Genomic DNA, 21165 nt, shown 5'->3' on the forward strand with positions numbered 1-21165 from the left:
CAGCCCCACAGCATGATGGAACCTCCACCAAATTTGACATTAGGTAGCAGGTGTTTTTCTTGGAATGCGGTGGTGTTCTTCCGCCATGCAAAGCGCTTTTTGTTATGACCAAATAACTCAATTTTTGTCTCATCAGTCTAAAGCACTTTGTTCCAAAATGAATCTGGCTTGTCTAAATGAGCATTTGCATACAACAAGCAACACTGTTTGTGGCATGAGTGCAGAAAGGGCTTCTTTCTCATCACCCTGCCATACAGATGTTCTTTGTGTAAATTGCGCGGAATTGTAGAACGATGTACAGATACGCCATCTGCAGCAAGATGTTCGTGCAGGTCTTTGGAGGTGATCTATGGGTTGTCTGTAACCATTCTCACAATCCTGTTCATATTCCTCTGCTGTATTTTTCTTGGCCTGCCAGACCTGGGTTTAACAGCAACTGTGCCTGTGGCCTTCCATTTCCTGATTACATTCCTTACAGTTGAAACTGACAGTTGAAGCCTCTGATATAGCTTTTTGTAACCTTCCCCTAAACCATGATACTAAACAATCTTTGTTTTCAGATCTTTTGATAGTTGCTTTGAGGATCCCATGCTGTCACTCTTCAGAGAAGAGTCAAAGGGAAGCACACCTTGCAACTGACCACCTTAAATACGTTTTCTCATGATTGGACACACCTGTCTATGAAATTCAAGGCTTAACAAGCTAATCCAACCAATTTGGTGTTGCAAGTAATCAGTATTGAGCAGTGACATGCATTCAGATCAGCAAAATTACAAGGGGACCCACATTTTTGCACAGCCGGTTTTTCACATTTGATTTAATTTCATACAACTAAATATGGCTTCACTAAAAATCTTTGTTCGGAAAACACCCCAGTACTCAGATGTTCCTAGTAAATGAAAGACATACCACTGTTATCCTTTTTGTTGAAAGTAGAGTAAATTATTATGCAGGCTGAGAGGGGTTCCCAAACTTTTTCATATGACTGTAATATTACAGGTAGTCGTCGACTTGCAACCTATGCATCTTATGACCATTCGACTTAAAACTGCTACCAGGTCTCACGGGCAAATGACAGTTATCACCATGCCAGCTCCATATACTATGACTGATTCATCTCAATCTCAATTTATTACCTGCACCGGTTTCAACTACATTCAGTTACATTTGTCTTACAAATGTACAAATTGTCTTACAACTACAGGAAAAAAAGACAGTTGACTTTGACATGAAAGTGTAGGTGATCAAGCATTTATGAGGGAGGAAAGAAAACCAATGTCATCATATGTGACTTTAAGTTATGCCATTGTAACCAGTGTTCACCACACGCATGTTACTGCTTAGCTGTGGCTTTGAATCCAGTTAACCTCCGAAGCTTCTATGTTGTAACTCACGATGTGCCACTTAGTGTGAGCTACCACAAAGGGGTAATGAAACCACACAGAACTCCTTTTATCTGTTAATATTTATTATTAATGGGCTGAAATGTTAAAACAGAAAACATATGAGTGCTTAAACTCTGCTGGTACAATTCCTCTTCTCACAGCACACTGAACACTGGAAGAGACTCATCCTGATGACGTAACATAAAACAGACACAGGAAGGATTTGTGAAGCTGTAAAAGGTTCTGCACCCATGTGAACAACAGTAATAATGCAACAATTAAAAAAATATACATAAAAAGATAGAAAATCTACATAATGTGCTAGGAATGATGATTAAAAGGACCTGTAAATATTATCACTACATTCCAAAATAACATTGTAATACTTCTGCCAGGGCACCAGTTCAGTAAATCTCATGATCACCTCTACCATCGCTCATATTCGCAATATACTTGAACTTAGGGTAGCTGGTTGGTCCTCACTTACATGGAACACATTTTACTGCTAATTCTAATGCCATCTACATCCCACTCTGCTGCAGACTGTTACAGTATACATCAGAGATCAGTCTTTTCCTTCACAATCTCAAAAGTGCAGAGATGCAACCCTTATCCTAAAATGGATACCCAACATTTTGACTTTGACTTGAAAGTCATAAACAATAGAAGAGGCTATAGTATCGGGGCCCATATTGAATGTCTTGAAATGATACTATTCCCTTTGGCCACTGTGGCAGCTTCGTGGTTTTTGTCCTGCTAGTACTGATAATGAAATGTGGAGATTTTTCACAAGTCTTGGTGTGATGGAAGGTACTTGTTTACCTCAGTTATTGTTAGACCAATGTTTTCAGGAGATATATGATCTACATTGGGTTACACATTGCTAATTGATATAAGGGGAGGGGCCAGTTAATTAAAACATCAATTCTCATTTTTGTTGTATAATAATCTAAATCTAACATTATGTTCTATAAATCAGTTGTATATTGAAAATGCCATTTAAAAATAAAGACAAGTTTACATTTGTCCTCCATTGTTGGGTTGTAGCCTATTTTGTAAGATTATCACCAATGTATCATAAAAGTACATGCGCTAGTTGACATTGGTTTAACACTAGATAGTACTGACCGTTTTCTTAAACAATTATCTATATTGTGGTCTCTTGGTACTGTCCTTTTTACTATTAGTATGCTATTAGGTTATTGGTAATATACTTTTTATTAAGCTTTTTTGTCTATAAGAACATTGGTTTATCATTTGAATTCCAATATACAAAAATATTGACGACAAATTTAGAAAGTTGCAACAGTATAAATCTACTTGTTCTTTATTTATGCTTTTTATTTCATTTAAATTTATTAATCTGCTTTAGAATTATGGAGTTCAATAAACACCAAAGAACTTTGAAAGTATAGGACTAAATAAAGTTGATCCATTATGTTTACATTAGTTGCCAGAAGAGCAAGTCTTAAAAAGAACATCATCTGCACCACATCTGTCTGGATCAGAGAAGGGAACACTGCTCAAAAGGAAACTGTCCACTTCTGCAAAAGAAGCAGATTACAGAAAAGTTTATGATGATGGGCAGAATAAACAGAAGAAGAAAGGTGAAAATTTTAAACATGATTTTTCTTTCCATCATGCTGTCTGTTGATTTGTAAATTCAGCTGAAATTTTGTTGTGTAAAATTGTTAATACTTGTTTTATATTATATTGCCTCCATCCATAAAATACTCAATACTTGTTATAGATTGCAAAGTTTATGAAAATTAAGAGGAGCTAATGTTTTCTTCAAAACCATGCATATTTTTTAATGTAATTATGTAAAATTAACAAGTAGCATGATGCTGCTACAAGTCATGTTATCACTTTGCAGTGTTTCAATTTAAATTTGATTGCCAACAGAGACAAATGTTCTTCTTTTGACAAAGAACTGACATAGCAAATATTTTAACCCATCCCTCAGCCTTTTCTTTCTTGGTTTCTAAAGTTAAATATTGTAGCAAATATTTTAACCCATCCCTCAGCCTTTTCTTTCTTGGTTTCTAAAGTTAAATATTGTGGTTATCTGAGGGGATGACAGTCTCAACAAAATAAATAATAAGGCGCCAACCCAGCTATCCCTGTTTACTTCAGTTGAAAACAAATAAACAAACGCTCAATGGCATCAAAAGGGAAAAAGAAAAACGGACTCCAGTTGACGCAAGGCATAATATACAGTACAGGTTTCTTCAAGTTACAGTGATACCTTGAGATACGAGTGCCCCAACGTACAAGTTTTTTGAGATACGAGCCGTCACTAGGTCGATTTTTGTCTTGAGTTACGAGCCAAAATTCGAAATGCGAGCCATCCAAGAGCTTGTCCCCGCACATTCCGAGGAACTGATGACAGAGGAGTTGACGGAACTACAGACGCAGCAACATACAGAGGTTCTGCAGGAGATCGGTATCACGGAGGAGGTTATCTCTTAAAGTGAGATAAAGGAAGTGTTTGCAATGTGGGAAAAAGTTTCGAACTTTAAAGAAAAGAAACATCCTGAAAAAATTACAACTGATCATACAGTGGTGCGATTTAATGACACTTGCCTAACGCCTGACTTTATTGAAAAGAAACTGAACGTGCAGCGGCACTATTTAATGACTCTTGCCTAACGCTTGATTTTATTGAAAAGAAACTGAACTTGCAGCAGCGCTATTTAATGACACTTGCTTAACGCCTGACTTTATTGAAAAGAAACTAAACTTGCAGCGGCGCTATTTAATGTCACTTGCCTAACGCCTGACTTTACTGAAAAAAAAACTGAACGTGCAGCCACGCTATTTAATGACACTTGCCTAACTCATTTCAGAAACATTCTAAAGGGGAGGACTAAACAAAGCTCCTTGGACAGGTTTCTATTGAAACGCCCTGCGAATGAAAGTGACGAAAGCGTGGCAAAAAAGAAAAAAACTAGTGAAGAAGAAAATTAAGTTAAGCAAAAGTGAAGTGAAAGAAAAAAACATTATACAATACGCTAATTGGCTTTGCCAACGTCTCTTTATTTCTTTTGATTCTCTTTTATGTATTAGGTTTTATTTTGTTTGTATACAATATTTGTTCATTATAAATACATTTTTCTTATGTTGAAAACATTTAACAAAAAATTGGGGTGGTTTTTTGGGGGCTGGCACGAATTAATCTCATTTCAATTAATTTCAATGGGGAAAATTAATTTGAGATACGAGCATTTTGACTTACGAGCTCAGTCACGGAATGAATTAAACTCAAGGTACCACTGTATAGAGGAACTCGGTCTCTCTAGTCGCTCGATCCTAAAATGACGTCTCTATCACAAAGCAGCTGTACCTTTATGGCCCAGGTACCGAAGGGGTGGAGCCAGTTGCCTGCACTGGGTGGTTTCTCATTACAATGGTGGGAAAGGAAGACAACACAGCTAGTGGCATCATACCATCTCAGTCTAGGCTGGAACAACATACCTTGTAGGAATTCGGAGGTTGACCCTCCAATGTGCATGCATAACATGACATAGTATGACAGAGTTAAGAGGGAGAGAGTCCATTTTTTATGACTCTGAATTGAATTAAGTAATGATACTTGACAGCAGGAGAAATTAGAATCAGCTGTGTCATTAAGTATTATATTATTAGTTGCATTATACAGCAGTAGTTTTTATTATGGGGGGGGGGGGGATCCAGAAAATTCAAAAAAAGCAAAACTTGAATTTGCTGCACCAAGCAATATGATGAGTCCACACAAATGAAGTGATTTGTAGGTATATCCTTCTGTAGACTCCCGCCATAGGAGTTGAATAAAATGGTTCGTAGGAGTAAATTTACAGCTCCGATATCCAATTTCTGAGCCACCATAATGGTCTTCAGTTGGCTAGCTCTGCTGAACATTAAGCACCCTTGCTTTCCTCTATAAATTGATCGACCCTGTTCTCTGGCAATTGCTGCCTTTATAAAAGGAATGTTCTTTTTTACTCACTTACCCTACCTCGGCTTCTGAGCAATACCAATTCCTAAAGTGGGAAATGGTTTGTTTCCTTCTTTAGTCTACTTGCAGTACTGCAGCTCTCAAACAAAACACATAAGACATACACGTATTCCAGAAAATAAAGACACTCAAACAAAGAAGAATAAACAATCACTAACCAAAAAGTTACTCTGAAATCAGACTTCCTTAAACCATTGCTAGCCCCAAGCCAAACAAAGTGAGCCTGTCCATCAACTTGCAGACACCTTTAAACTTAGGTGGGGTTATTTATGTGCAAAAAGTTGTGCAAGGTAGAAATGGCTAGAACACACACAGACTCCCTGCAGGTATTCAGTACACTGTAAATTAAATACTAAAATTTCAACAGGTGAAACCATGATTATTGATAGGAACACAGATGTGCACAGCAGGCACTGCCCTGCATTTCTTTAAAGAAAAAAAAAAAAAGCAATTCAAGTCGGCAATCCTGACTGTAATGCACTTGTGTGCACCCTTTGTTTCTGTGAAAAAAAAAAAAGACTTCTAAAAAGAAATTAAGTAGTCAAAGCAATCCTTCAAAGGTGAATAGGTACTATAAAGTTCCATCTCTTGATTAAAGATCTTTTGAAAAATGGCATGTTGCTTGCTGAAGTCACTGTTCTCTAAGCAATACCGTTTAACAACTATTTACAAAGCATTTACATTGTATTAGGTATTGTAAATAATTAATAGATGATTTAAAGTATACAGGAGGATGTGTGTAGGTTATATGCAAATACTGCACCATTTTGTATAAGGGACTTGAACATTTGCCAATTTTGGTATCTGCGGGTCTCTTGGTTCCAATACACTGTGGATATGGAGGGCTAATTGTATAACAAAAAAAAAATTCAGAAATTGTAAGGGAGGATTTTTTCTTTTCTTTTTTTTTTTTTTTGTCACATGAGCTCTTATGGTGAGAATTTGAGGATGGGCTTTTTCTCTCTTCATATAATCCATCTAATGAGGACTATATTCTGCTTAAAATTACCTCTTTTAGCTATTTAGCATGCCTATAAATTTAGTTAGAAATATATTATGAAAGTGAGAAGAAGCTGAAGAAACTTTCCTTTTATCTCCCTCTTACTTGGAGAATGTCTAATCAATCGTTTCACCATATTTGGAAAGTATGATATGCCTCACATTACTTCACACAAAAAAACAGCACATTTAAAATTAAAGCAGTTAAAACACTGCAGTGGTGTTTTGCATTTTTGTTTTTGTCTGGTAAAAGTGACCCCAATTTTCATTTCAGAAAGGTGATATTAAATAGATTCAGTTATTGCATGCACATAGATGAAATGAGATGCTCCATATGTTTATGTTCTGCCAGTCAATAACCATCAACCTTTGCTACAATCAGAATTTTCAGTGTAAGTGTTAAGCAGTGATAAAGGCAAATTCCTTTTTAACAGTGAACCTATCAAATGACTCTTAATAAGACTTTGTGGAGTGTACTAATATTTGATAAGAACTTGCACTAACTTTTAAGTCTAGACTTCAGTATGTTTAATAAATCATTCAATACTTCTTTATTTGTTAAACAGATTAGAGACTGTGATACATTTAAAATGATTTTGTGTTTATTGTCTTAGCCTAATAAAAAAAAGTAACTAAGTCAGCTACATGCAGCAAAAAGTCATGGAATTAAACTAATTACAGATGGAGTTTGTCTTTCAGTTTCTTTGTTTCTTTTGACCTTAATCTAATTTAAATTTACAGTGCTACTTTTTATTTAAATTTCATATTTTTTTGTGAGTTAGATGCACTTCACATGTGAAAATGTACAAATAGAACAGTATTGTTTAATGAACATTTGCTGGAGGTAACTGAGCAGAACTTACAGACACCTTCTAATTAATTACCAGGAATAGCAAATATTTTTATGTATTGCTTGCCTCTATTAAACAGAATGATGAAACACTTTTGAGCTATATACTGTAGTTTGTTTTACTCTACAGTTTCCCACAGGACTGAGTTTCCATTATTTCTAGCTCCCCTAGTGCCATAAAAACTGCCCACATTTAGTGAGAGACTTTTTTTCTTTCTATTTCTTTTTGAACAATAATGATTTCATGGCACTGGTTAAATATGCTTGGTTCTTATGTAGTTTTTAGTCTTGTACATCATTTTGCCTCTTTATTTATTTATTTATTTTTTTAAACAGGAACTATCTTTGCTGCTACTGCTTCTTCTCCGAACCACAAGGAGGTTCCTCATGAACTCGTAGATGTTACAGATTTTGAGTGCTCTCTCTGCATGAGGTAAGTAGGTCAACATAATTTGTGTTTTATAAAACTAACTTTGGATTCTTTAAGTTTACTCACAACTTATAGTCATATGGTAATATTTTCTGGCATCAGAATTACAGAGGCTGAGTAATCTAAAGCAGGGGTTCTCAGAAAAATCTTTTCAGTGTCTGCACATATGGGCACTAACAATGACTCGTGGTTGCAGTCGTTTTCCATTTCCAATATTAAAGTTTATAAAAAATATATCCTAAATTCAGTAATGTACATACCTCTTGCTGACAATGAAGTGAATTATATGAAAATTTCTCCACACCTCTTTCCTGTACTGCTAAGCGTAGAGCAGCATCAAGATGCTCATCCTTCAGTTTGTTATGGTGTTTAAATGTTAGAAAATGAAGTGAGCTGAATGTCCTTTCATAGATAACTGTAGTCTGAAAAATACTTAAAACGAGCAAAGCTACATGTACAAGATTTTTATAGATGACGTCATTCTTGAAGATATCACACCAGAACCTTTCAGCTCTCACATTCTTTTCCTGAAATTTATGTTTCATATGTTCATCTTGACAGAGTTCAATCAAGGAGTATGTTATATTTGACCAGTTGAGGGAAGATAAAGAAGGAAAAGAGGATAAGCAAACTTGAATGTCCTTAAAATGTTCAACATTAAGCTCAGAAAATGGATGAAAGGAAAGTAAACTTCCTGAAAAATGTTGCTTTCTTAAATCTTGCTTCCATGTTCATCGTGCACTGTTTGTAAATAGCTCATAATTCATTTTGGACATTTTGCTTTTGATATCTTATGACCGTGAATCAAGAAAACTAGAAAGAGTTGGAAAAATTGTTAAGTTTGCCAGTGAAAGAAGAGAGGATTTATGTCTGATATCATATTTTGGAATTTCTCAATTCTATAAACAATATTAATTATTGTTAAATCGGGTTGCTGAAGCTAGCGATTTATTGAACTGAATTTAGGCAAAAAGTCGCTCAAAAATAAAATAATTACCCTAAGTTCTTGTCTATAAGCCGGACTCATGTATTAGCCGGAGACCAAAAATCATACGAATTTTTAAAATAAAATCGTATCATAGATAAGCCGGACTCATGGATAAGCCGAACGTACTATAACCTATAACTAATAGAAGGGAGGGAGGTCAGTGGTCTCACTCGCGCCCATTTAATTTCTTTAAGGGGGGAGAGAGTGTGAGATATTGCCGTCTCTCTCACTCCCCGCATGGCGCGGTTGGAGCGGCCGGAGCGCGTTCTTTCTGCTCTGGGCGTCGCCGAGTCAACACGAGCGCGTAGCGGGCATTTAAATTGTGATTTTATATGTAAGCATATTTAAATATATATCGCGGATTTCTGCGGACAATGGGTCTTTTAATTTCTGGTACATGCTTCCTCAGTTGGTTTGCCCAGTTGATTTCATACAAGGGACGCTATTGGCAGATGGCTGAGAAGCTACCCGGCTTACTGTTCTCTCTCTCTTGCGCTGACTATCTGTGATCCTGACATGGGGATTGAGCAGGGGGGCTGTTTGCACACCTAGACGATACGGACGCTCGTCTAAAAATGCTGAAAGATTATCTTCACGTTGCTATCTTTTGTAAAGCTGATTCCTGAAAAGACATGCTGCACAGTGCTTCGCATACTTAAAAGCTCGAAGGGCACGTATTGATTTTTGACTGAAAAACAAACTCTCCCTCTCTCTCTCTTTGTCTGCTCCTGACGAAGGGGGTGTGAGCTGCCGCCTTCAACAGCTTTGTGCCGCGGTGCTTCGCATACTTAAAAGCCAAACAGACATATTGATTTGTTTGCTTCACTCCTTTGAAGAGGAAGATATGTTTGCATTCTTTTAATTGTGAGACGGAACTGTCATCTCTGTCTTGTCATGGAGCACAGTTTAAACTTGAAAAAGAGACAAATGTTTGTTTGCAGTGTTTGAATAACGTTCCTGTCTCTCTACAACCTCCTGTGTTTCTGCGCAAATCTGTGACCCAAGCATGACAATATAAAAATAACCATATAAACATATGGTTTCTACTTCGCGGATTTTCTTATTTCGCGGGTGGCTCTGGAACGCAACCCCCGCGATGGATGTATAAGCCGGACTTATGTATAAGCCGATATTCTATTTTTTCATTTTCACAACTTTTTTCCTTAGATAAGCCGCGGCTTATTGACAAGAACTTAGGGTACAACACTGTCCTGAAGTTGCTTAACCAGTTCTGTATTAACAGATTTTAAAGCAGTCACTACGTTGTCATAAAGTTCACAAAGACGATGGATACTTGATTCAAAATTGAACTAATGACTTGAATTATAGTCAAGGAGCATATTATGTTTCTCACTTGTTATTTCACAAAGTGACTGAAAGCTATTTTTAAGAATACTGCGTGTATCTATTGTGTTAATAGTTTTCTTTACAACAACCTTAACATCTTTCATTGTTTTACATATAGCTTTACAAATGAGAACTTCCTGATGAACAAAACAATGCAATCTGAAAACTTAATTGCTACAGTTGTTCCTGAAATGTCTTAAAACACTGCTTGACTCACTCACTGTGCATCGCGAATTCTCCATTGGCAGTGATGCTGCAGAGGTTGTTAAAAGAAATTCCTAATTCATCAAGTTGAGATTTTATAGCTTCATACAAGTTTTTTTTTTTTTTTTTTCATTTGGGTGTTCTTTTAGAGAAACCAAACAGAAAAATTTTTCTTGTCCATATCAATAAACAGAGAACACACAACTATATGATTGGTTTTAGTGATTTCATTACTTTCATCAACTGACAAAATAAAATATAAACTTCTTAAAACACTATCTGCAATCTCATTTCCTATGAAATTTCCAAGCTCTATAAATCTTCTTTGAACTGTGTCATTGCCAAGAGGAATGTCCCTAAATAACTGATTTTCTGGTTGTATCAAAAAAAGCAATGTTTTAATAAATTCACCATTTGTGAATGTTTTTTTTTTTGTACTTCCCAATACAATAACAAGCTTTAAATGTAGCTAACTTCAGCTCGTTCTCATGAGAAAAGAATACTTTCATTCATTTTTGTAGTTGAAGCAGATCTTTCCTAAAAGCAATGTTCTCTTCAAGCATTCTGAGTACTGAACTTTTTCTTTACTTCCATTTCATGTTTACTGAAATGACGCTGAAGTGCACAGGATTTTATCTGTCGAAATTTCAGTTTTACGTAATGCGCATATCATCACATTTTCTGATGAATCAGGCTTTAAAAATACTAAAAACTTTTCTTCCCACTCATGATTAAATTTTCTTTTTTCATCTCTAAAATCAGGGAGTCATTTAGGGGTCAGTGAAACACCCATATCACTGCTTGTGCTCCGTTTAGTTTCATCAATCTCCTTTTGTTCATTTTTTCTTAAAATAATATAGAAGGCTCATTATGGTTTACTTTTAAGGCTTTTCTTTTCTTTAGATTTAACATGCTGTATTTCACTTACAACCACAGAAAACACTTGTAAATATGCAACAACCACATTGATTATCACACTAATTATCATCACAGAATCAAAAATTAGGTGATATGAACACAGATGTGGCCTTAACTGTGGGAAAACTGAAAAAAAAGCATTAACAAAAGGTGAACAGTTCAGTGTATAAGCTCATTCGTGACAGACTTCCCAGGCCTCCTAAGCGGCTAGCAAATAAACTGTTCATTTGTTTGCTAAAAGATCAAGCTTAATATTAATGCCTGGACAGGAGAATTATCTTAGAATATATGGGACTGTCTGGCCGACAATTATAGTCAATTGACTTTTGTGTATATAGAGGGGCATCTGGATTGTATCTGCTTGCATCAGACAAGGGACTATTCATTCGATAGACTCAGTTACCAGTTTTAATGTTCCTCTCGAGGGTAGACTCTATAAAGTTCCATCAATTTATGTTCCAATTTGAAGAATAGCAACAAATTGAAGTGTTGGCCACACCAAAATTTTTTGGTGGCCACATTTGAGAATCACTGAACAGTGTCAGACTGTTTAGTCAATTCATATTAAGAACATACTTTCTCTCCTAACTAGTTTGTGTTTCAATTGAACATTTTAGAGGACATCTGACCTTGTAAGTTAGAGAGATGTACATTACTGAACTTCTTGTTACGTCAGTTTATGCATGAGACACAAAGCTTGTGTCATCACTGTTAAGTATTTGTGTTTTATATAGGGGTGGGCGGTATGACCAAAATTCTATATCACGGTATTTTTCTAAATTATCCCGGTTTCACGGTATTCAACGGTATTTTTTTACCCATGCATGAGTGGATGTTAACCACATTTTCCACTGCAATTACTGGCTAAGAATAACCTATTCCACTGTCAAGAGTATTGTACATTGTACAAAAAAAAACATTTTAATGTGCACACAAGTATTAATACAGTTTTGCATTGCCCCATAAAGTGATAGTTTTCAAGGGGGTGGCACTAATGGAGAAGGTATCACATTGCATGACAGATGCAGTCAAAATATAGAACCTTTTTATTGAACAAATTTTGCAAAAACTAACTATAATTTTGACAACATATTTTCAACCATACAAAGAGGCATTTAGACTTAGTAAAATATCCAGAAGTGCTTGTCAAAAATTGTATTGCACCGAATATGTCTTAGAAAAGGAATAAATAGTAAATATTTTTTGTAAACCAACTACACTTTCTGTTAATTTTAACAATCTCTGTCTCTTTTTAAACAACTTTATCATCATTAAACTGCATAATATTTAAACTAATAAATAATAACAATAAAATAAATAATAGTATTATTACTGATAAAATAAAATACAACAAGTGCAACTTGGTGATGACATCTTTATCAACTGAACCATCATTTAGGCAAACTGCATTAATATGGACCTTGCTTCAAGCTAAGCTATACTGGGAAGAAAAAAACAAACTATATGTCGAGAACAAAGTCAACATTTCCACTTTATTCTCGCCGTTTATGTTGAGATTAAAGTCGACATTTCCACTTTATTCTCATAGTTTACTTCATAATTAAAGTAGAATGTCGTAAACTAAACTTCTTCCTAAAATCAATGTTTAATCAATTACTTAATTCACCCCGCCATAAATTAATGCAGCACATTAAATGCTTTGTGTTACGTTCCCCGACCCAGTGGTTAATCACTACGCTTCTTAAATTGACTTCCTCCGCACTAAGAGAAGACAGCGATCACCATACAGAATCCATTCACTTCATGATATTCCTGCTTTCTGAAAATTTAGAATGCTAAGATAAATACTTGATATCATTTTCATGATGAAATGCATTAAAGCAGGTATTACACAGGTACGGTAGTGAGGCGGTAGTGCTGCTCCCTCGCAGTAAGGGGTCCCCAGGTGTATGTTCAGTGTAGAGAACTTTATGGCAGATGTGACGAGGCTCCAAAAAACTGGATGTATGAATAGCTATCGCACAGGTTTAACTTAAATATTGTGTAAATGTTGGGTTTGTGATCTGCTGTTCGGAGACACAAACACAGAATTAAATGAATGTTCTTCTGAGCGGGCTATCTTTATTGCATGCATGCTGTCTCTATCTGACGTAGGCTACCAAAACCCCAGTTCCTATCCTTCCTTTTTCTTTCACCAAATAACCAATCACCACACGATAAACGTCTTTGTGAAATTAAAACTAGTTATAAACTTAGCCCACGGAGTGTTCAGAACTTTAAAAATATCTTCGTTATACATGTTTAATTATGCCATCCATTCAGAGTTGCGCCCATCTCTGAACAAATCACTTAACACAAAGCATTTAATGTGCTATATAACTTATGACGGAGTTTGAGAAAATCTAGTAAATTAAATATTCATTTTATGATGAAGTTTAGTTTACGATGTTCTACTTTAATGACAAATTACGAGAATAAAGTCAACATGTCGACTTTATTCTCGTCATAAGCGTCAAGATTAAAGTGGAAATGTCGAGAATAAAGTCAAAATGTCGTCACACTATTACACAGTACCCAGGTACATTACACTGTATTGAAAACAAATAAAACAAGTACAACTTGGCTTGCAGTATTATCCAGTAGTATAGAAACAGTATTTACACATCTGACCTTTTAAAACTAAAGCATCTCCAGGCGACAGACGTGACTGCTTTTTTTCGGCTCTCTGTCCATTTTCACCTCAGGGCATACCTATGCTACCGCCCACTATTTGGTGGTGTAGCAGTGAAAAAGAGCCCTAGTGCAACAAATCTGTGTTTAGCGGTGTAGCAGTGAAAAAGGTCCCCACTTGAACCGTTTCCCGCTGCGCCACGTTCCGAAACTCGTTTAGGCAATTTAAACCGGTGTTACGGTATAAGAAAAATCCATATCATAAAAAAAATAAAAAACGGTTTTCGGTATGAACCGGTATACCGCCCAGCACTAGTTTTATATCAGAAAATCAGATTATTGTCATAGTAGAAACAGTTGCACAGGATTTGATTTTTGGAAAACTCATAGAAATACAGCATCAACGTAAACATACACAGTAAGCACAAAATAACCTTTCCCCAGCAGCCCACAAACAACAAATATAAAAGGAATTACACATACCATATTGGTGTAGAATACTTCAGAGTTAAGATGACAAGTTAATATACTTTGCACCATATGGGCAAGTATTCTTAAGAAATGTGGTATACCTAGTCATGATTAACATAAGATATTTACCATATAGAAGGAAAATGAGATCTTGAAGAATTATTTCTGTCTCAAGGAGTAGGGTCAATCCAAGTGGTTTATTGTTATTTATTTATTTAGCTGGCGACTTTATCCAAGTTGACTTACAAAATTTGAGATGCAATTGGGTATATTGCACTTGTTTTTCCAATTGGATCACAGGCAGTTGAAGTGACTTGCTCATGGTCACACAGTGTTGGTAGCATGATTTGAACCCAGGACCTCAGGGTTTGAAGTCCAAAGCCTTAACCACTTAGATAGCATCCTATGATTTTTAAAGGAGTGAATTCACTCTCTCAATCTGTTTTGTCCCCTACCAGAAATATTGCCATAACACAATTGCGGAAAATCAAAATACATTTAGTAGATCTATACTAAAGGATGAATAATATCTGTGAAACTTCACATTTTTCCACTCTTTCACGTTAGCCATTTTAAAATGTTTGCTAGTGGTGGAGTCTAGAGCCATAAAATTCTGCAAAACCTCTGTGACTCTATATAAAAGTAAAGAGTGTTCTTTTGTTAACACTAGAATTCCTGAAACCTATGAAAAAACTTGTAATCCCAGACCACCTTAAATTCCTTTGCAAATGTATTGATCAGCACAAGCAGCCTGCTATCCTATCACCAACCCACTGATGGAACCAAGTCAGTCGCAAAATTCTCAGAGCACAAGTGTGTTTATCTGGGTGTGAGGTGCCTAGAGTTGTATAGGGTAAATAATATTTCATTATTTGGAATAGATACATTTCATGTGTGTTCCTTGTCTACAACGATCTGCATAAGTGTAGGATGAAAGGAATTGCAAGGCAAGAAATGCTGAACACATACCTAAAAGAGAAACTTTTTCCATTCTATATTTAATAATGATGTGAAGTGTATAATGTGTGAAGACTTTAGTTCAAATATCAAATAAACACATGCGCTTTTATTCAAGAATATAATCAAAGTTAAAAAAATAAAAAAATCATTCAATTTACATGTTGCTGTCAATGAGTTAAACCCCAAGCTCAAACGTCAGTCGACAGAAAGTTGATCTGTATTCCTGAATGGTGCAGAGGTAAGAACTGCTGCCTTATAACCAAAAGGTTCCAGGTGATGTTGATGGAGAGGTGTGAAGGACTTTAAGTTGGCCCAGGATTCCGAGTTTTTTCATAGGCTTCAGGGATTCTAGTGTTAAATGTAAAATCTTTCAGCTGTTCTTTTATGTGATTGATGTTTAGTTTCAAAATTATTTAGGTTCAACAATCTCATATCTTCATCTGTTTTGTTTTTGTACACAAATTCATTCAATCTTGAAATTAACTTCATGAGTTATGCCATCATCTAACAGGTTATCCACGTGTGAAATTCATGTTTTCATGTACCACTAGTATACACACAGATAGATTGATAGTACATTATTTGTCTGAAAAGGGGAAATTTAGCTTTTTACAGAAACTCTACAAAATTATAACAAGCAATAACAGCCCCTTTCAAATACCCACAAAGAATAAAAGAAAGAAAGAAAATTGAGAGGTTTTGCAAAATTGTTCATAATTTTGTGTTAATTTTATGTTAATTCTCTTCTTCGTTACTACTGTATCTCTAGCAGTCTCCAGCAGGTTGACAGTGGATCCAACAAACCAACCTGCTTTCTTAATCAGTTTGTAGAGTAGGTAGGGCTCTCTTGAAATGATGTTACCAGCCCAGCACACTACAGCGTAAAACATCGCATTGGCTATCACAGAGGTATAGATCAGGTAAAAAATGACACTATCCTTTTCACAGTCTCCAAAAGAAAAGAATCTGCTCTGCCCTTTCTAATAACGTGTCTCTGTGTTAATGCACCATTTCAGCTTGGCATTGATATGGACCCCTCAATTACTTATAATAGTGAATGTGGAGTTGGTATACTCCCTGAATAGTGACCAGGCATAGAACCTGTTTGGTGTGCTAATAGTCAATAACCTTGGTTTTCCTGATGTTGATTTGCTGACAATTGCATTTGCACTAAGAAACAAAGTTCTCCACCTGACTATATACTCTCTCTCACACTCCTTGTCAGTACACTCCATTAGAGCAGAATTGTCTGAAAATGTCTGCAAGTGACATGACCCAAGATGTACAGGGTGAACAGAAAAGGAGACAGGGCTGTTCCTTGTGTTGGTCACATCCATATCAGAAACATAGTCCTTGAGTCTTACAAACTGTGGTCTGGCTGACAGATTATCTATTATCCAGGATACCATAGTCTCATCCACTTGCATATGCCTCATCTTATTCCTTTGCAGTGATGACTGTATGGTATTGAAGGCACTGGAGAAATAAAAAAACCTAATCATTACAGTGGTGCCAGGCTTGTCCAGAAGGAAATAAACCTTGTTTTAAAGATAGATAATTGCATCATCTAGTCCAATCTTTGGCCAATTGGCAAACTGCTGTGATTAGGAGTGATTATAAGATACAGCCCTACAGGACCCTTGTACTATGAGGTCCTAAGAGGTAGTATATTTCAGCATCCCCATCTATTTCCCGTTGTAAGAAAAGTTAGGCACAAACAAGACTGTAGGTTGAATGCACTATACCTCTGCTTTCAAAAATGTTTTAGTTTCACAATAACAAGTAGTGGATGAAATGTGCACTCACTGAACATGCACTATTTAGTTTAAAAGGTTAATAATGTGTTGAAAATGTGTGGAGTATACATAAAAGTGCAGAAAAGTAAAGTGAACATATTTCTTGAGTTTCAATCAACAAGAAATATAATCACATGGTACAGTATTGGCTTACAGAAGGGAGAAATAATGAGAGAAGAAAAGCTAGGTACCAAAAAAAGAAGGAATGTGAAAGATATGTAACTTCAATGAATAAGAATATTGAGAGCTGAGAAGGAATTATTTTAGGGAGAAAAGGTAAGACCATTTTTTCACTGCAGCTCTTGCCTGATCCAGTCTTTATGGATTATCTGGTACAGCTCAGTTTTGTTTTTCCCATTGTGTAGCAACAGCAGCCTAAATCAGTCATGATTATGAATTGAGACTCATTTAGTTCTAATTTGACACATGATTCTATTTCTCAGAATATTACTAGTGTGAATAAGTAGAAGTTTCAAGTAGACTTTTTTTCCCATACAACATTCTGTGCAATGCAGTGTCCTTAACTTTTTTTAAAAAAAAAAAGGCCTGAAAAGGGCTATTTGAAGTGATATCTCTTCTGCGAACCAACAATTAAAAAAGCAAAAGTCTTAAGAGCAAAAGTTGTGTATTGTTTTGTTCCTATGTTGTCACATATTTTAAGTCACACCATTGAATATGAAAATGCCAGTCTAAGCTGTCATTCATTTGTGAATGCCACTTATTTTAAAAGCAGCATTATCTAAATACAGGGATCAGATGCAGGCTGTTTGCAAATACAAATTTCAGTCACTGTATATGTATGTATATATATATATAATATATATATATATATATATATATATATATATATATATATAGCCTATGTTCCAAAACTCTAGTTGTAAATTGAATGTAGAGGCAAAATTAACTTAGAACACAAAGAAGTGTGATGTGCTTCTGTAGGGTAACATGGGGATAATTTAAATCTTTTTACATGGGTTGTCTATAACTTGTGATTTGCATTGTATATATGAATGCTTTCTGTTTTCAAAATAGAAATAAGCAATTTCAAACTTGGAGACTCAATGCAGACCGAGATGTTAGAAGACCTTATCATATAGTGATATTTAGGGAAGTAGTAAAACTGAAATTGGATAAAGAACCTGTCTCTTTGTAATTGGACTGGGAAATTAATTTGTTTTTTGTGACAATGGTAATCTGACTATATAATCCTTTTCCTGCTTACTTTGGAAACAGTTTTTTCCACCATCTCTCAGATGAAGACCTCTACCTATTATAATGGTTGCTTTTCTTTTTTCTTTTTTTTTTATAATTCTGACTGAGTAGAGAAACTTTCAAAGCTGTCCCTGTTCTATACACCCATTCACTTGTACTTGTACAAGTCCAGACATGCAGAGAACTTGCAAAGTCCACAAAGCTGGTAACTGGGATCTGAACTGCTGCAACGTAGCAATGAGATAATGCTTATTTTACTGCTCCTGTCCCATGATCAATTAAAATTCTATATTACTGCGGGCTTGTATGTAGGTTCAAATAAAACAAGTTCCTTTAATAATACTTTTTATAATGTGGTGGATCAGTCACGTTCCTCGTTGACACCTTGGAGGGAACCTGCACAGCAGAGAGGGAGACAAGGGACAGGGGCATTAAATCAGATCCAAGAGAGAACGTAAGTTACGGGAGGAGAAAGAGGCAGGACTGGTGAGGAGCCCATGTGAGTAGCCCATGTGCAGGTGGTCAGGTGTATGCCTCTAAGGGAGTGAGCGGTACACCTGCACTAGAGTGTGGAGCTAGAGAAGGGGTGATCCTTAGAGCAACTACAGAGAGGAGTAGGAGCGGCTCCATTGTATGGCATCTCCCTCTTGACACTGACAGACTGGCTGGTGGAGATGAGGATGGGGTTTAGAAGAGGGACACAGACAGAGTGACGGTAGGCCCCTGAACCTGGGATTAATGGAAGACTTCACCTGTCGGCAGGTGTCTCCTGATGCTACAAGGTCCTGATGGAGTAAGCTGAGGAAATGGTAGATTTTAGAGAGAGGCATTGGGGCTCGTGTTTGTTTTTAAAGGTAGAACCTGCCTGAGTGTTATTATTGGAGTATAAATTTGGATTTTAACCTCCACTGAACACTTGGATTTTATGTATTATTCATTTATTTATTAACTACTTTTGGAAGAGCTTGCGCTGCACTTGTAAATACTTTTGTTTGGATTTTAATAAAAGCACTGGAACCTTTTACATCAACCCCTTACTTGACTGTGCATGTCCTCGTTTGCCTGACTGTTGAAGGTTCCAGGTTCAACAGGCTCCTGGAACCAACCAGGGAGGATGGAGCTAGCCCGGACTATCATCAGGATCAGATTGAAAGCTACAGCAGATCATTCCAGAGTTTATCGGTCCCATATTTAAAGTTTCTTCATACTTTTTATTATAACCAGAGTTCTTCTTTTTTGCGGTATTTTTTGGTCTTCAGGTATTATGTTAAAAAAGAGGAAGAGGAGGACAGATTTAGAAGTAAAAATTATTTTAAAAGCCAGGTGTAAACTTTACAAAAAAACAAGCTGAATAAAAACGTTGCAAGTGCAATCATAATGTCTTTGTTCTTTTCATACTTGCTGCTATATTTTGGAATTAATGTTTCCTTTGGTTGTGGTATTAAAAGTAAATTATACATCCATTCTTTTTTAAACACGCTTATCCAGAGCAGGGTCATAGGTATGCTGGAGCCTATCCTAGCAAGCATCAGGCACAATGCAGTAAAATCTCAAGACGGGGTGCAAACCTAAAATAAGCTGTTTTTCTTTAGTGAATGCCTAAAGTAGCTTTTCAGTGTCCTAAAAATAGTTTTAAGAGATTTCTACCATGGAGAAAGTTATTATGGTGAGTTGGTATATTAAACAAATCTGAATCAAAGTAATGTTTACCTTCAGAGCATTTTTGTGAAACTTAAGTTTACGTCTAAAGAGTTTTGGGTTGAATGCATTGTGCTGGTCTTTATAGAACTGGCATCCACAACTAAAATTATTTTAACCATAGGTAACATCATTTTTATTTATTGTCAGTGTTAGAATTTACACAGATAGAAATAACTACTTATTGTAGATGGCACTACACTCTGAATTATGTGCTAGAACAATGGTAATTTGTTTTCTGTTTATTTTAACAAGCTTTTATGTATTTTTCTGCTTGGACAGGCTTTTTTATGAACCAGTAACAACTCCTTGTGGCCACACATTCTGTAAAAGCTGTTTACAACGATGTCTTGATCACTCACCCCAGTGTCCTCTCTGTAAGGAAAGTCTAAAAGAGGTATGTTATCACTCCCCCTCATGAGGTGTAGATTATTGCAGATAAGGATGATATTTATTTACATACAGTGAATACAAATTGATTATATGTGAGTGAAGCTATTATTTAAAATTCATTATGTCACCAAATGCTGGTGGTAAGGTAATGCTTGCAAAAATTAGCACTGGTTATTCCTCTATAAATTAAGTTCTCATAATGTGTTGGTAATACTCAAGTTGACTGAATATTTTTTTCTGCATTGCTTCTTTATTGTAACACTGTTTTCCATTTTCTTTGCATACTTTGCAGTACCTAGCATGTAGAAAATATAATATGTCACACCTTATTGAGAAGCTATTACACAAATATTTCCTTATGGCACATTTGGAAAGAAAACGGATTCATACTGAGGAAACAATGGAGCTGTCTGAGTAAGTAACATACCGGGATGGGCAAAAGTAAGTTTACAGTTGTGAGTATGCAAAACACAGTTTATTCTTGTATTATTATTTATTTATTTATTACTTATTGCATTATTTATTTACAGTATGTTATTTTCTTTTTCTTATTAATAAAGTGTGCTTGAGTGTACCAGTCATGTCGTTTTCCTTATGAACAACTGTAAACCTACTTTTGTGCACTACTGTATTTAGGGAATCTTAAGACTGAATGGATTTTAGACATCAAAATTTGACAGCTAGCTTTTTGAGAGACCCTAATTTGGGCACTGTATGTATAAATTTAGGTAGTATTCACGAGTATGTCCTGCAAATACTGTCTTAAATCTTTCACGTCCAGAATAAACCTGTTCAGGGTTTAAATTTAGTTTTACCATGTTTGATGTATACTGTTTGTACTTTTGTAGCTACTGTAAAGTTTAATTGTTAGACATCTTAAACT

The 21165-nt window shown here is 35.8% G+C and overlaps 1 protein-coding gene across 1 annotated transcript in view; it reads left to right on the plus strand.

Moving 5' to 3' along the window:
* The window catches only part of lonrf1l (LON peptidase N-terminal domain and ring finger 1, like), a 62249-nt gene that overhangs the window by 31101 nt on the left and 9983 nt on the right, over positions 1-21165 (plus strand). Inside the window, exons 5-8 of the mRNA XM_051927812.1 lie at positions 2836-2992; positions 7568-7664; positions 20172-20286; positions 20575-20696. Of these exons, the coding sequence (XP_051783772.1) occupies positions 2836-2992; positions 7568-7664; positions 20172-20286; positions 20575-20696 (491 nt within the window). The remainder of the gene's footprint in view (positions 1-2835; positions 2993-7567; positions 7665-20171; positions 20287-20574; positions 20697-21165) is intronic.

The sequence above is a fragment of the Erpetoichthys calabaricus genome, chromosome 5, assembly GCF_900747795.2.
Source record: "Erpetoichthys calabaricus chromosome 5, fErpCal1.3, whole genome shotgun sequence".
Classification (NCBI taxonomy): domain Eukaryota; kingdom Metazoa; phylum Chordata; class Cladistia; order Polypteriformes; family Polypteridae; genus Erpetoichthys; species Erpetoichthys calabaricus.